This window comes from Ciconia boyciana, chromosome 6 (genome assembly GCF_034638445.1).
Source record: "Ciconia boyciana chromosome 6, ASM3463844v1, whole genome shotgun sequence".
Classification (NCBI taxonomy): domain Eukaryota; kingdom Metazoa; phylum Chordata; class Aves; order Ciconiiformes; family Ciconiidae; genus Ciconia; species Ciconia boyciana.
The window spans coordinates 61,845,725-61,860,296 of NC_132939.1; the positions used below are offsets into that span (position 1 = coordinate 61,845,725).

At 44.9% G+C, this 14,572-nt stretch overlaps 1 protein-coding gene across 6 annotated transcripts in view; it reads left to right on the plus strand.

Moving 5' to 3' along the window:
- INF2 (inverted formin 2) overlaps window positions 1-9,919 on the plus strand; it is a 42,548-nt gene extending 32,629 nt beyond the window's left edge. For 2 of the 6 annotated variants that reach the window (XR_012043208.1, XR_012043209.1), the window contains exons 21-23: window positions 981-1,745; window positions 6,179-6,358; window positions 6,947-9,919. Coding sequence is in view for 4 of the 6 variants with exons in the window: in XM_072866208.1 (XP_072722309.1) it covers window positions 981-1,745; window positions 3,220-3,278 (824 nt within the window). In the remaining 2 variants the exon portion in view is untranslated. Of the gene's footprint in view, window positions 1-980; window positions 1,746-2,741; window positions 3,280-6,178; window positions 6,359-6,946 lie in introns of those variants that run through there. The other 4 variants (XM_072866211.1, XM_072866210.1, XM_072866208.1 and 1 more) reach the window with 4 other exon arrangements.
- Window positions 9,920-14,572: the final 4,653 nt, after the last annotated feature.

The window sequence follows — 14,572 nt, forward strand, 5'->3', positions numbered from 1 at the left end:
CTGAGCCAAGCACACAAGCAAGAAGCCATTTTGTTTGCATTTGGGGCATTTTATTTAAGGACGCTCTGCAGCCGGTGCTGTGGAGAAGAGGAGCAGAGAGCCCTGAGCTGTTGACAGTCAGGTCTGCCCCAGAATTAGCACCAATGTGGAGCAGCATGGCCTTGTACCCATGCTGATAAACCCTCCAAGAGGCATGGCCCATGGGTCAGCCACAGTACCATGCTGATGGGTGCTGGTGTCATCCCCACATGAATCCCCTCCGTGCTATCGAGTCTCAGTAGCACAGCTTGTCAGTGCCTTGGAGACTGCTGCACCCTGTCTCAATCTACATTTGGGAGTCTAAAGCAGCCCTTAAAAAAGACCAGAAACCCCTATTTGCAGAGGGACCCAAGTCCTTTAGGTGCTTGTTAGGAGATGCCCATGGGTTTAGCTTTTCTTTGGTCTTATGACCTCAGTGTCAGTGCACGCGAGAGAAGTCCAAGGACATTGGCCTACCATAGAGCCTGACTTGTGCACTGTGGCTCTCCTAAACCTGCTTTGCAAGGGCAGGATTAGGCTGGCTGATGGGCAGTTTTGAAGTCCTCATGCAGCCAAGCCAGCAGACTCAGCTGGTTCAGGACCTCGCAGGTGGGTTCCCTCTTCCTGCCATGGGCTTTCAGACACCCCTGCAAGTCCGGTGGCTTCCATGGAAATCAGCTGGTTGGCAGCAAGGACACAGAAACACCTGATGAAAACAGAGGAGGGGCTTTGCTGAGCTGGAGCCTTGAGCTGGAGCCTGAGCTGGAGTTCAACTGGGGTGACCACATGGGATATAAGGAGGGGAGGTATCTGGAGGATAAAATGGTACTGTCTCTGCAAGCTGCTTTAAGGTCAGGGCACCCTCTGCAGGCACCTGCTCTCCCAGTGGCAGAAACACCTTGGTCAATCCGAGGTGCAACTCTGCAGCTTTGGCTGATTGATTGCATGTTTTTTGTTTAAAGGAAAGAGCCTTAAGGATCCACAAGCAGCAGGAAAGCAGGTCAATGATAAGACCAAGCAAAACAACGACGGTCATCCCTCAGAAAGCACTCCCCACTCAACCGCTGCCCTGGTGGAGATGGGTGGAGATGTTACAAATGCCTCAGCTTCAAACCAGGTGTTATCTAAAAACAATGCTGGAGGAAATTTGCCACCAGAGTCCCAGACGGAAAGCCCCTCAGTAAGCTTGGTGGAAGCTGATGGGGCCAGTCAGCCCATGCCAGGCATCGGAATGGAGCAGGCAGGCAGCTGGGCAAGCCTCCAGCCGAGCACAAAGAGCGGCTCTATTGCCTTCTCTTCTGTTAACATAGGCATGGGGATAAGGTTTGCGAGCAGCAGTTCAGGCACTGCTCTGAGAGACCAACTCAATGGGTCCATCTCAGAAGGCGAGGACAAGGAATGCCCAGCTGATGGCTTGGAGAGCTACAGGATGGCACAGGAGCCAGAAACCTGGCCGAGTGAGACCGGAGTTGACCCTGGCAGCGCTCAGTCCGCTCCCTGCGATGAGGCTCATGGGGCAGAGTTGAAAGAGATGGCGAAGGAAAATGTAGACCCTGGTACAGACTCGCTGTTGGATACTTCTCAAGAGAAGTCCTTCTCGGAGGAGCCAGCCACTGACTCCTCTTGTTCAGCAACGCTCCCCCCAGGGCAAACTCCCACCGACAGAGAAAAGCAGAGGCCATCTGGGAAACGGAGGAAGAAGAAGAGGCACAGCAAAAGCTCCTCAGGTAGCCTATTTCCTATATAGCCCTTGGGGACTGAGTTAAATTGGGGATGCTTCCTCATATATTTTTACATATCTGTTTCTTCCCACTTTGAGGTCCGATGCCCGCTGCCCCTAGAGCCACTGTTTCATAGAGCTGTTATTTTTTTAAACCTGAAAGAGATTTAAAAAGAAAAACACAAGCATTGTTCATTCTCTTGACATTTATAAGTAGTTTATAGGGGTAATGATGAATCAATAATTAAAAAGCCCATTACACACACGCAGTAAAGATGGCAATAAGCACATCTGTCAAGTGTGCTAAAGACAGCTACAAGGCACGGTTATGTGCAAACAAGAGCTCCATTAGACTCCAGAGCAGTGATTAAGAGCAGTTAACACTGGGTACTTAATCAGCGATCACCCCCTGTCAGCTACTTATAAACACATAAAACCAGCAACATCAGCACTGCCGTGGGGTTGTTTGGTTTTTCCTCTCCTAAGCCCTGTTGCAAGAGCACTTTGCCTGCAGTGAGTTAACAGCCTGCCCCAGGGGTACTTCAGGTAGCTCCTGAACATCAGGCCCTCAAGCCATCGCGGCAGGGTGAGGGGAAAAAGTCAACAATTAAAAAAGAGCATCTTGCTGATGCTTCTGCGAAGGATCATATTTGGCCAGCTGAATCAGTCCCTCGCACTGGGCTGCCCCACTGGTGCCAGGAGAGAGCTCGGCCGCCGGAGGCATGGAGCCACCCAGGTCTCTGCCTCATGGCGAACGTCCACAGCCAAACCTGGGAAGTGCATCCGAGTCCCTCAGACTCTACCAAGCTGAAGCTGCCCTTGGGTGGGTACTTTAATCCCAAATTAGAGGTGCCTCATAGGGAAGACACATGGGTCTGTTAGCCTTTAGAAAGATGCAATATCCTGTTCAAAGCCTGTTTTCTGCAAGATCCTGGGGTCAAACAAATGCACAGGGAAGTGGTGAAAGTCTCTTTTTGTCAATGTTTAATGTTTGTCTTTCCAGGGAAGGTGGAGGAGAAAGGAAAGGAGGGCTTGAACACCCACTGCTGAGAAAGACGGTGTGGGTTGAGCATCCACCACAGAGGGACTTACCCCTGTAATGCCGGCATGCCCTGGGGCTGTAGTTATTTACGTTTCTGAACATGCCACCTTCCCCTAGTTAAAAAACAAGCCACAAACCAGAAGTGTTTTCCCAGAGCAGTGGTTCCCAAACTTGCTTCCCAGGAGGCAGCAGGAGGAGCTGCAGCAACGGGAGCACCCCACACTCCCAGCCGTGGCAATGCTTTCCTGACATCTGAAATTAGTATTTCTGGCTTAAGGAACTGATCCCCCCAAAAGCCACCGGGCTCCCTGGGCACCCAGGGATGGCATCGTAGGAACCTCTCTGCTACTAGACAATGTTTTCATTATAAAAAGTTCCCTGTTGTTACATTTGCCTTGCCATGATCAGCTATATTTAGTGTTTGTCTTTTGTTTAAAAGCAGAGGTTGAGACTGATACCGGAGATAATAAAACAAAAAAAGGTTGTGTGGTACAATGAGGTATGTAAACTCGCAAAGGTGTTTCTATGTGAACTAACCACAGCATTGGGACTTTACAGACCTAATCAGTATTCAGCATATCAGCTAAGCTTTTTGTCTTTGTGTCTAATCACAAATACATGTAAAATAAATTTGTTACTCTGATTTTTACTCTCCAGGGTGTTGATCTGGTGTTGAGTGGAGTCAGTGCTGATCTCCCCTTGACACAGGGTCACAGCCCACATGTCTGTCCTCTGTGTTAGCAGCAGCCAAACCTCCTTTCCCTGCAGATAATTAAAAGTCATTATTCTAACCAAGTTGGTTATTCTAACCAAGTGAATCCAGCTTCCTGTGATAAACAAAGTCCTTGCTTTGATCCCATTATTTTCTCAAAAACTGTAAAAATGCAATTTCAGTACCTACCTCCTGCAAAGAACAATGTTTGCTTTGCTTGCGGGTAGCCACCTCCTTCCACACTGTTTAAATATAGGTATCTGGAAAAGGGAATAAAACACCGGACCCGGGGAGAAGAACTAGTTGGGGCAAGATACCAGCTCCAACTCAAAGCCAAATTCAGTTCCAGAGTTGCAAGCAAAGTAGTCCGTTGGAGCAAACGGACCATGCACACTTCAAGCATTGGAACAGGCTGCCCAGGGAGGTGGTGGAGTCACCATCCCTGGAGGAGTTCAAAAAACATGTAGACATGGCACTTCGGGACATGGTTTAGTAGGCATGGAGGTGTTGGGTTGATGGTTGGACTAGATGATCTTAGAGGTCTTTTCCAACCTTAATGATTCTATGATTCTACTTCTTAGGTGCATTAATGCAGCTTTCTGGGATAGGGGTGGAGGGGTGTGATTTGGCTTTTGTCCCCCCCCAAAATAATACAGGTAAACCCAATTTCTAGTGAAACTGTGTACCAGGTTCCCTGCATCCTTCGTTGATGCTGGCAACATACAGTTGCCCCCCAAAAGAAAACTTAAGGAGTTTCAGGATGCGACTTTCATTTGCAAAACTTTGCCTGTTTTTACAGCAAGTAGAAAGAAAAGCAAGAAAAAGAAACAATCGAAACACCCACTGTACTGAAATTGCATAGTTACGCATTGTCCTTTCCACGCTGATGAGTATCTCTTATGAACTGAATCAATAATGTCAAATCTTTCACTGTCTCGTTTCCTGAAAGGAATGTATTTATTCTCCAGCACCCCCAGTGCCCAGGGCTGGGAGCCCGGCCAGGAGCCCTGCTCCCATGCAGCCCAGCGGCCCCGGCCCCTTCCCAGCCCCTGAGGTGGTAGAGAAAGGTGGCAGAAAAATCTCTGCAGGATTTCCACACAGGGTTGTTTTTGTTCCTGCACCTGAAGCATCATTGCTAGCAAGAGAAAAGGAGATATAAATTGGGTAGTTACAGTCCTGACTTACTCCTGCCCTCCTCTTGGCCCTTTCCGTGCCGTACCACAGGATTACATCAAGTGGAAAAGGGAAGTAGCTCTGTCGGTTTAAAAATCCTAAGGAAGATGTGCAGCAAGAGCAGAAAATAGTAGCAGTGAGACACAGGAAAGAAATATGTCAGGACCAGTGGTCGTGCTGCACAGGGAGGGCAGCTGAAACCGTGAGTTAAGTACAACTTGGATTATGTGTGTTTTAAGCACAGGGATTCCAGCATGCAGGCTTAAAAAAACCCGTCATATTTGAAAAAAATAGACACATCATACAGAGCTTTGAATTCCCCTTAGAAGACATAGGAAAGCAATATAGAGGAATGCATGGACAAGCAGTACTTTTATGAAGTGACCGAGTCAGGCAGCGGTTTCAGCGCACCCGTGAACTGCAGTGCCTGGCACAGCCGCGTCATGCCGGCAGCGCCCGGCTGTGCTTCAGTGCCAGGAGGGCAGAGCCGAGCTGCACCTTGAAACCTGCAATTCTCTTTTTCCTCTGCTCCCATCTTTATGTCACTTGGAAAGGTTAGAGGAAACAAAAATCCTTTTGCTTCTCTTAGTGTCTAGCCACAGTGCTTCCTCACCCAAATGCAGCTCGAGTCCGTCCCTCTTGATATGACACTCCGCAAGCCTAGAGTGCTCCCCATCAATATTTTTTCCTAGGATGTTCCACCTCTTTTTTTTTCTCTTTTATTTATTGTCCCAAGTGCACATGGTCTGTTCAGGTCACAGCACCAGTTCTCTTTTGGTACAGGATATTTCTCTCTCTGGTAGCTTTTCTGGATGTGGAAGTTGCTGGATCTCAGTGAAACTGCAGGAATCTTCTTTCTTGTGCAGATCCAGCTGCAGGGATCAAGACTGGATCCCCTTATCAGTTTTTAGAGCTTCGGTAACAGCAGCAGAGTAACAGCAGGAACAGACTGTGGCTCAAATAATATTTCAGTAAAAGACTGTTGTAATCAGCTGCTGAGCTCTTGCCTCACCTTGACTATATCTTGTTATGCAGCAATTTCTGTATTAATGTTAATGTTCTTTAAATGTCAGCTTCTACACCCAAAGAGTGGTATTCCACATTATCTCCATGTTCCTGAAAGAAATGGTTAAGCCTGTTTTCCCATGGAATCAAGGCACTGGTGGTCACACTGTGTTCATATGTGTGCTGGTAACATCTGAACTCATTTCCAGCCAAATGTGAAAGAGCTTGAAGAAGGACCATTTAACAAAAGCTGACAGTCAAACAGAGGAGAGACGATACAAATGCCTGGACTCAGGAGAGATGCTGTTTGAGTTCCCTTGTCTTAGACCCTAGAGAATCACTGCAGACAAATGTTCATGTCTGTTTGTGCAACTCCCTTTTTCCTCTCCTGCCATCTTTATGTCACTTAGAAAGGTTAGGGCAAACAAAAGTCTTGAAAGCACAAATCCATAAGCAACCAGGCTTTGGCAATTTCCCTGCTCACAAATCTACTTGATTTATTCCCTAGAAAATAAAAGAACAAACCAAACAGGGAGCATAGGCCAGTGCTCCAGGACCACAGCCTGGTGAAGAGGGAGGAAGGGGCAGGAGGGGACACAGTGCTGCCTGCCAGCAGCTACGACATGCACATGGCACAGCGGGACGTCAGCCTCCCCCTGCAAAGAGACAGCAGGGCTTGAGAGTCAAGGTTTTCCTTCTTTCTTTTTTTTTTTCTTTCATTGTTTTCCTTTAATTCTGGAGAACCAGATACTTCACCTCCCCTTCTGCAGACTCAGTACTGTCTGTGGGCAGTTTTCTAATGGACCACAAGAATGTAATCAAGCTAATGCTCATCTTCCTATGGCCTTTGCCTTCCTGTCTGTCATTAGAAATGGTATTTGCTTTGGTTATGGAGTGAGACAGGCTCTTAAAAATGACAGTGTGCCACCCCACCCTTCTGACAGTCCTGCTACATCCTCTAGATTTAGGAAGTTCAGCAATTTAATATCTAGAAGCATATTCCAATATTCTGCTCGGAAAACACAAGCCTCATGTTGTTGGACTGAACTAGTGCCCAGCTCAAAAGTAAAGTTGCCCGAACTCTTCAACATCAGGATCAGTTCTGGAAACATGAGGTGTTTATTAAGTACATAAAGATTTAGCTCTACCTGCTTTTAGGTTATCTGAAACTGGTTTCCCTAGTAGCACCCCGACCGTTAGATAACACACACGTGTAAAAACACACCGCTTTTGTTTTATAGCTGCAAATAATTTGCATTTCCCCCTCCTCCTGCAGGTGTCACGGCAAGGCAGAAAAAATAACAGAGACCCAGAGAACTGCTCACACGTCCCTGGCGTGCTGCCAGCTTCTCAGAAGCCGGGTTCTGCATCGCCGAAACGCTACCGTGGTCACCTCTGCCCCACCAGGACGCACCGCTTCTCCTCGCGCAGCCTTTCGCTCCCCTCCCCAAGACCCAAAGAGCCTCCCCGGAGACTTCGGCCCCCTCGTCCCGTGCCTTACGCCGGGGGCCCACGGGGACGGGGGACGGTTCTGCGCCCGGTGGCCTGAAAGGCCTCTTGCCCGCTGTCTTCAAAGCCAAGTCTTTCAACCTGCTCTTAGGCCAAACTCCTCTTGAAACGACAGCTGAGTGTGGCCTAAGGACTGCAGTGTTTAGCCCTCACAGAAATTTTAAAAATAGCACTGCCTCAACTAAATTAAGGGTATAAATTAAGCAGTGGCTGTACCATCACAGGTGGAAGCATGCTACTCCCTCTTCTCACCGCCCACTGACAATTTATATTGGACCAGGTCCAAGACCCAGATCAGACAAATATATTTTTACTCTCAATCATTTAAAGCAAGGGAAATGGGTTACAGGGAAAAAAAAAATAAAAAAAAAAAGAGTAGGTATTTTAGTAAGCATATGGCCATATAAACCATGTCTGGTTCCTACATGATGCTTATGTGCAATTAAGCTGAAGCTCATCAGTAGTCTTGCAGTAGTCTTCTCACATGCACAGATGCATCCATCAACTTTTGGAGAACCAGGGCCCCTGTTCCTGTTATTAAAGCACCAGAAAGAGGTTTTCCAGAGTGCTCTATTGGACACATTTTCAGCTCATCCTTTAGTAAATCTTTGGGTTTCAATGCCATTGTCAGCTGCTTGCACCCAAAAGTCTTTGTGTTCAAGCTGCAGACCGTGTAGATTCATGTTACTTTTGCTTTAAAACTGGGAGTGTGCAGTATTGTGTTTTCAAGATTCAGAGGGTTATTTCTCAAGTTTTGTAATAACATTGTATCATAGTTTTGTACATAGCTGTCCATTTAAAATGATCTATGTTTGTTGAATCTATGGTGTGATACTGTGCTGAAACATGAATCAAGTGGAAGAGCTGGGTATGTCTAAGAATTATGCCTTTATATGGTAACTCACTGTGGCTAGACTAATGTTCAGGCTAAAGCTTATTTTGCTTTGCTTAATGGGACTTGTAATGTCCTTGTAATACTGAAAACTTTGCTGGACTAAGTCAGAAGTTAAACCAAGAATTAAATCACCGGTTTATTTTAACCAAAGCATTGCTATGGGCATATTGAGAATCGGTTAACAAAAGCAAAGATCAGCTGAGAGCAGACGCCTGGGCAGCTTCAGTTCAGGAGACCCTGCAGAGCGGCACAGCCCCGTTGCAGCTGAAATCCCGTTCCCGGTTGGCAGAAGCAGGCAGAGCCCCACCGTTCCCTGCAGAACCACGTAACCCGCCCCAGGTTTGACTTGCAGGACTGTCTCTGTCACATTTACAGGCTTCCCCTTTTTCTTCCTCTTTTCCAGTCTCAGAGCACATCACCCAAAGTATCAGTCCTTTTGCTCCCATTAATCCAGCTTCTCTGCTCTCAGATTAGACCCCAGGCTACAAAAATCTGAGTATCAAACACGTTTTCCCAGCAGCTTTGCAACCTCCGTGTTTCCAGCAAGAGCCTTCCAGCAGCCAGCCTCCTCCTCCCCACCCTGCTGTTTTATCAATAGGAACAACATCATTTTGAGATTCAGGACTCGGGAACAAGCAGGCTTTCTGGGTGTCACCTAGGGAACCTCACCTGCTGATGCCCCACGGGCTGCTCTCCTCAGATGCTGCAGCAGGTGTCCACTTCTCCATCTGGGTCTTTCAACTACCCCCATTTCCACCTAGAGAGCGCAGCTCTTTTCACACAGCCAGAGGTTTTATTGCTCTGCGTTCTTACCTTGGCCTCCAAAGAGTGGGTGTTTGGCATTGTCTTTCCACTACCCTCAAGAGTTTATGGAGAAATGGGTTATTTTAAGCCACTGCCTGTTCTCTGTTCCATAGTCATCTGTGAAAACTATATTAAATTATCTATACAATCACATCCCAATAAGCAGGCTGAAGCACAGCATTCATAATTTATTACTCCAGAGCAGCTCTGCTTCCATTACAGTGATTATTTAAGAAGAACAGGGGGACAGAGTGAGAGCAGGCCAAAGAAAGATGTTCAACTGGGATGTGCAGTTTTGCTCCATTTGTGACCTTGAAATAAAGCTCATGCTCCTGAAGGTTTTTCAGTGGTTGCAAGGCCAATTTAATTGCTGGTAAAAACAACATCACTTGCAGCTACTTCAACAGGTCTGTGGTCATTTAAGCCAACAGTGAGTTTGGACCTCAAAAAAGAATTCTTGTGGTATATTACAGCGACTGCACATGGAGTCCAGTATGTAAACCAGCCTGTGAACACCACAAGTTTCTCACTGCCAAATAACTGCATATTCCTTAATTAAGTATTGGCTATATGATAAAATGAAGCTATGGAAGAAATCAGCAGAAGTCTTTTCCAAGTATTTCACACCAGAATTCAGATATGTTTAATGGGATGGATTTTCAGGGGGGTTTTTTTGTTTGTTTTGTTTTTTTTTTTAATTTCAATATTGAAAATATTTCAAAGTTTAGAATAAAATAAGTACTTGACAAGTTTCCTCTCTCTTGTGGGGATGGGGAAGGCCTATGATTCACCAGAATATGTCCGTCAAAGTTCTATATTTGCCACATAATTTATAAAACACCTAAACATATCATTGTTGTATATGATTAGTAATAATTATCCATTGTTTTCTCTCAAAGAAACAGAGATGTATAAGTGGAGCTATATCTAGTACATGAGCACCACCACAGCGTTGCACTGTACTTAGAGCATGGCTGAAATCTCTGCATCCAAAGTTATTCCAGTGCCTTTCGCTTTGAGCGTACCATTTGGTCTTCTACATTCAGTAGAGCAGAGGGGGCTGAGAAATACCTTCTGTTCTGGTTAGAAAGAGAGAGGATAAATTGAAATAAAAGAAAAATGCATGAGCCCGTTTCAGCAAAATTAACCAGTTTTCATTTTGTCTAAACATAAATCCTGGTTCTACAGCTTCATATTTCTGGTTTTCTGTACACAGTGGTCAACTGAGTACAACATACAAGCTTACCAATACCAAAAGTCAGCACTGTACCAATCCTAGCTCGCTCTATCTATCTATGTGGTAATAGTCACAGCCATGAAACATGGGGGAACATGTTAGTCATGGGGTTATGTTCACCTAATGGATCTGAAAGCAAATACAGTCATGAACCAATTCCATCACAAGCCACATTTTCTTTGGTCACCTCACAATTAAGCTGTGGGCAGGGTATGAAAAACAGCTTTGCCACATCTAGAAGTGTGACTACAGAGGGTTAAAAATAGGGCAGTGACAGTGAAGGGACCTCGATGGGTGTTTGCAATTACTACACAGTGACAATCTCGCAGAATAATCGCATTGTTTGCAGGATTTGCAATGGCAATACAGGTCCATAGTAAAGAGAAAGGTTTCCAACTCCTTAGTGTAAAGCAGGTACCAGACCTTGAATGCCAGTGGAGAATTTGATCACTGCAAGTTCATCAGCATATTCAGCACTGTAAGTGTGACTCACTCCTTCATCCGTGCTGTGCTAGCACTTAATTCTCATTAGGGACTCTAAGGCTCTCTTTGCTGCAGCATGAGCAACTCTTGTAAGAACTGTGTGTGACAATTCATACAGAGCCAGGTGTCGGTAGGAATTAGCAGGAGCTCTGCTCTTCCCTAATGGAGACTTTAAGCAGACTCAGCTTACATTACTGAAAGTCAGAAGACGAGAATCACTCTGTGACAGTCAGCTCCTATCAAGTCAGTTTAGATACACTCCCAGCCCATCAAAGTAGGTTTTTTCTAGGATTAGCAGTCTTTGCTGATGACACCTACATTATGGTTATGGTTGGTTTGCCCTGCTCTGGGCATGCAGAACCTGATGTGTTTGTTTAGTACTTAAGCAGCTTCATACAACATAATCTGCAGTGAGTTTAGTCATGAATTGGTGACAAGTAATTACCAAATCCATCAGGCAGAATAGATGGAGAAAGACAGAGCTACCACAGAGAGACAGGGTTTGCCCAAAGAAGAAGAGGCAGCCCAGGCAAAAGGTGTAACAGGTCTATAACGTCTCCTGCTGTGAACCTTTGAAACCCACAACTTGATTTTGTAATCTAAATGAAACCCCCAATAGCACACAATTTCCGGGAGTGATCCTTTGAGGCCAACAGACTTTTTCTATACACTTTGCCATGTTTTGTAGTCTCCATTCTTCATAGCTCAACTAGACAAAACCATAGCTGATCTGATCTATACTGGTGGTGACAGTCCTCTGAATGGGAGCTTGGACAAGACCCTTTCCAGGGTCCCCCTGCAACCAACATTTCTTTGATTCTTTGTTCAGCAAGAACCAGATACAAGAGAAGCAGAGTAGTTCAGAAAAGATAGTAGTAGGAGTTCAGAAACCCTTTCATGTCTATACATTAATCCTCTTTGGTGAACTCGTATCATATACTCAGAAGAATATGCCCCAGGAGTAGTGACTACATTCACCATAGTAGCAGTCTATAAACCCATCCTGAATCACAGACTAATGGTTTGCTTCTCTAAAAGACCTCCTTAATTGGAGAGACCCCACAGAGAACAGGAGGACAGAAGGGTTTTTCTCCCTCCAGGTACATTCAACTGCTCTACCTCACTTGCAGAGGTCTAGAGGATAGAGGAGAGACCCTGACCACCACAAGGCAAGTTCTGTGGCATGGCTGCCTGCAGGTCTGGGTGCAGACCACATCATTACTGCCTGTAGATTAAATGACAGCCAACATGGCAATCTCTTCCAAACCATGACCTATCTCAAACCTAGCAAACATCCAAAGATTAAAGCTATTATATCCTGTCAACTAATCTCTTCAGCCATACAAGCCCCAATTAAAGTAACTGCCAAAATTCCTTTCCATTTTGAAGAGTTCACCCCTACTCTCTACAAAGCCCTCAGTTAGTCCTACAGCCCACCTTCTCCCAGCCTCCGACCTTTCGCCCATCCCTGTACTCTACATACATCTTCACATGGCTCCTTGGTTGAACTGCCTCACCGCCCTACCGCAGGGCACAAAGCCCAGCGAAGGGGTCTTAGCAGCAGTCTCTCCCAAGGTGTGCCACCCACGGCTGCTGCTGCTGGTCCAGGCTCTGTCTGCAGCAGATCCCAAGGCTCCTGCCTTCCCACCAGCTGGCAAAAAGTGCAGCCAGTTCCCTTAGAGGGCTCTTTAATTAACTCCATCGCTAGGATCGAGCCCACAGGCATTAAGCACATAGACTTCACAGCCACCCTCCAGCCAGAGGAGGTAGTAACAGTACTACAGAGGCAGTAACAGAGTGAAGAGTGAGCACTTTTACTTTGTTTCCAACTGCTTCCAGCTTTTTGAAATGAGAAAACCGAGGCACAGCAGTAGCTGGATCTTAATAAGGGAGAGGTGGGTAACTTGCTAGACTGCAAAGACTAGGTTTTTGGTTTCTGCAAAGAAGAGGTTTTTGACTGCTGGAGCACTGAAATGAAATGCCAGGGACTTGGGTAACTGGGATCACCCATTTTCTGCCACTGGCTTCCTGAGTGGCTGTGGGCAAGCCATTTCTCTGTGCCTCAGTTTCCCCATCTCTAAAATGGGGGCAATAGTATCCTTTGAAACGCTTTGCCAACTGGTGATGAAAAACACCAAAAAGAAATATTGTTAGCAATATGCAAAAATAAAATCATACTTCTCTTTTTCTCTTTTCTGACATAACACGTTTGCAGCCATATTAGAGTCAAAACAAAATGAAGAGGTTAACTTTCAAAGAACTACTGTTCCCCTAAGACCTCTCTGAACCCAGATAGCAGAAAACCCTTGGAAACCCCTAGGAATGCATCTGAAAGGAAGAGGGTGACCCTTATCGCTACAAGATTGTTTGTGCAAGAAAGGATTAAGATCTGCAGTTTCTTCTGCTTCTTATTTTTATCCTTTTAAGAATCATAAGCATCAAGAATAAATTACACCTGTTGAAAAGTCAACAGTGAAGAATATCACACTGGGAGCTTCTTAATGCAAGCAGGTCCCTGAATCCAAACCATAGCAAGTGTAGCCTATTGGGAGGTAACGAAAAATAGCTTTGTACTACTTCGGGACCATCTATCTGCATAACCAAGTGACTAACCATCTCCCTGGTTGGGTTATACATTCTGTAGCTCACTTTCAGCCATTTGGTAAGCAGTACATCTTCTTACCCTCAAAAATATCTTGCACTGCAGATATTAACTCTTGTACTTACACTTTTGATGGTTACCTTGAAATTGTATGTGGCATAGTTTTTAAACAACTCCCCCCCTCCAAAAAACCCTTTAGGAATAGCACACAAGGGCAATACCAGGTTTTCTGAAGCATTTGTTGAAATCCTTGTTTCCAGCATAATGACGACCAATAAATGAACTTCCAGCTACAAAGAAAATCAAGTCTTACAAAATAATATAGCCCCATATCAGCCCATTGGCAACACTAGAAATGAAAAAATGAGAGTGCTTACATGGCCCAAGACACAGAGGTAAGATTTTTTTTTGGATCTGACTTAAAATCTAAACCCTATGCCATCAAAATACAACTTATTTTTCTAGGCTAATGAGAAGTGTGCCTATTTTTAGCATGTCAGTAAGCAGATGAAAACAAAAGCCTGTATTGTGGCAGTCCTCAAACATCAGCAGCTTTTCCAATAAAACAAAAGGTAGAGTAGCAGAGCACTGAAAACAGCTTCACAGTTAATTGCAAGTTAATTGATTTCAACTGGATCATCAGATTTGGACTGGTATATTGAATCAATCTCTGTTCCCTGCCCTGCCTAAATGGTACCAGCCAGTTACCAAGCTTTTGGAGCATTCTGCAGTATGCTAGTCCTTGTCTGGTTGCATTGAGACGTGTGTATGTACCTATGTATATATTTACCAGAGATGGATTTTTGCACTTTCTAAGGAGAAATTTCACACAGGTTTTTTTAAAATATACTCACAAGCTCATTTGAACAGTATCAGCAATGTAAGTTACAGATGCCTTGAAGTTATACCAAAGCTTTAATCTTCCTAAGAGCATGGATTTCTCTACACAGTCTCAAAAGTATAATCTTTGGAGGTATTATTATAAGCCTATTTATCATTCAAAGCATATTAGCTGTTTCTTGTGTAGTCTTCCTTGTTTATTAGGATTTTTAAAAACAAGACTTTCCTTTACACAAACCCTGTAGCAATTTAGACGAGCACTCTGATTAAAAAAAAAGAGCTTCCTAATTAATAGTCTTTTACTGATTCCTCCAATAGCTTAATTAAAATAAACAAGCAGCAGAATTTTAACATGATTATTTCTAATAAGATTTTTTTTTTTAATCAGCTCATTTTACTCCTAATATTTCTAGCAGAAAGTGGCTTATCTCTCATTAGGCTCTTTCATAGTGCTGAATCCCTCACTTGTGCTGCTAGGGTAATTACAGATATCTGTACAAGTTTAGCACAAAGATTGTGAAGTCCTAAAGGG